Source organism: Topomyia yanbarensis, chromosome 2, assembly GCF_030247195.1.
Source record: "Topomyia yanbarensis strain Yona2022 chromosome 2, ASM3024719v1, whole genome shotgun sequence".
Taxonomy (NCBI): domain Eukaryota; kingdom Metazoa; phylum Arthropoda; class Insecta; order Diptera; family Culicidae; genus Topomyia; species Topomyia yanbarensis.
The window spans coordinates 30008499-30010122 of NC_080671.1; the positions used below are offsets into that span (position 1 = coordinate 30008499).

Below are 1624 nucleotides of genomic sequence, written 5' to 3' on the forward strand. Positions count from 1 at the left end.
TGCAGCGATTGACTTCGTTGGTCCGCTCTACCAAGTTGGATACGAGAAAAAATACGGTCCCGGGCTTCGTCCGAGCACCGCAATTATTGCAGAAATCTGCAAACGTGTTGCCAAATAAAAGCGTTCCTAGAGCAAACGTGCCCATTGATTCCTACATTTTTCGAAACTCTACTCTGAGCCAATATATTCAGATTCCTGATAAATTCCGGCGAAGCCTGCAAATCTGATGGATGGAGGCAGTGAAATCAATTCCTTGAAACTCGTTTGCATGAAGCCTTCCACCCACCAATCGCTCAAACTGCAACTAGCACGTCATCCGCTGTTGTACCTTCTGGTCCCCATTCACTATCCCAATCACTGGTTTCCCATCTCTACCTGATAAATGATCTTGTCGATACTAACATCCTCCTGCTGACAGTTACAATCAACATTCAGGACAAGCATGCGAGGACCCTCGCTTGTAGAGGATTTCCGCTTACGTGGACCTTGAATTTAATGGAATTTCTGGAACCTTTGGCCATGCCAGTAAGGGAGCATCAATGACGTTTACATCTCGCAGCTGGGAGTACCAAAACGTTATTCTGTGCGTAGTTTTAAATCACGTCCGTGCTACCAATCGGCATACTGCTGATGGGAACGAGCTCTTTTTCAACTTACTCGAACCAGGAACTATCAAGATCTTACTACAGAACCGGTTGCCTGTCCTTCAAAATACCAAACTAGGATGGGTGGTTTCAGGTGGATATGAATGTCCCAAACAATCGGAAGAATCGAGCTTACCATTATACCTACTGGCTTCTTGTGATGACCTTCTATCGAAACAGTTACAACAATTCTGGGAGCTCCAAGTGTACGCTAACACTAAACCGTACTTCAGTAACCAAGAAACACAGTGTGAGGATCACTTTCTGAAGTACACTATTCGCAACGAGTTTGGACATTTCGTAGCGCGTCTTCCATTCCAAAAAAATCCCACCATCTTGGGCGACTCTAGAGAAATAGAACTACTCCACCTTGAGCGGAAAGTGGACAAAAATCCGCAGCTTTTGGAGCAAAATCATGCCTTTTTACGCGAATACGTCGAACTAGGGCATATGTTGTTGGCTGCTTCATCGGTTGCAAGACGTCCTATCTTTCTTCCCCACCACTGCATCGTCAAGGAAGCTAGCACAACCACGAAAAGCCGTGTGGTTTTGGGCGCATTTGCTAAAACTACTAGGCGGAAGCATTTTAACGATCTTCTTATGGCGGGACCAGTTCTGTAGGATTCATTGATCACCATTCGACTTCGCTTTCCTACAATCGTTTTGAACGGAGACATCAAAAAATGTATCGCGTGGTGCTGCTACATGAAGACGATCGCGACTACCACAAGATTCTCTGGCGATAGTCTAAGGGTGAACCCATGAACGAGTATCGACTGAACACCGCGACACTAAGAGAGCATCATACATGGCTACGAAATGTGTGCGAAAGTTGTTACCGTCCTTCCGAAAGCAATACCCTCAAGTGGTGGAGAACCAAGAGAACGTTCATCGATGATCTTCTCTTCGGTGAAGCCAATCGCCTACGCAGTCAGCTGTCGAATATTTTCGATCTTAGCGGTTTTCATCTACGAAAATGG

General features: G+C 45.6%; 1 protein-coding gene across 1 annotated transcript; it reads left to right on the plus strand.

The window, feature by feature from the left end:
• Nucleotides 1-539: 539 nt before the first annotated feature.
• LOC131679379 (uncharacterized) lies at nt 540-1265 on the plus strand. The gene has a single exon (XM_058960092.1). The coding sequence runs from the start codon at nt 540-542 to the stop codon at nt 1263-1265; it is 726 nt and encodes a 241-aa protein (XP_058816075.1).
• The last annotated feature ends 359 nt before the right edge of the window (nt 1266-1624 follow it).

What these genes read in the sequence shown, in the direction of transcription:
- LOC131679379 (XM_058960092.1), top strand. Translation starts at nt 540, where the DNA reads ATGACGTTTACATCTCGCAGCTGGGAGTACCAAAACGTTATTCTGTGC.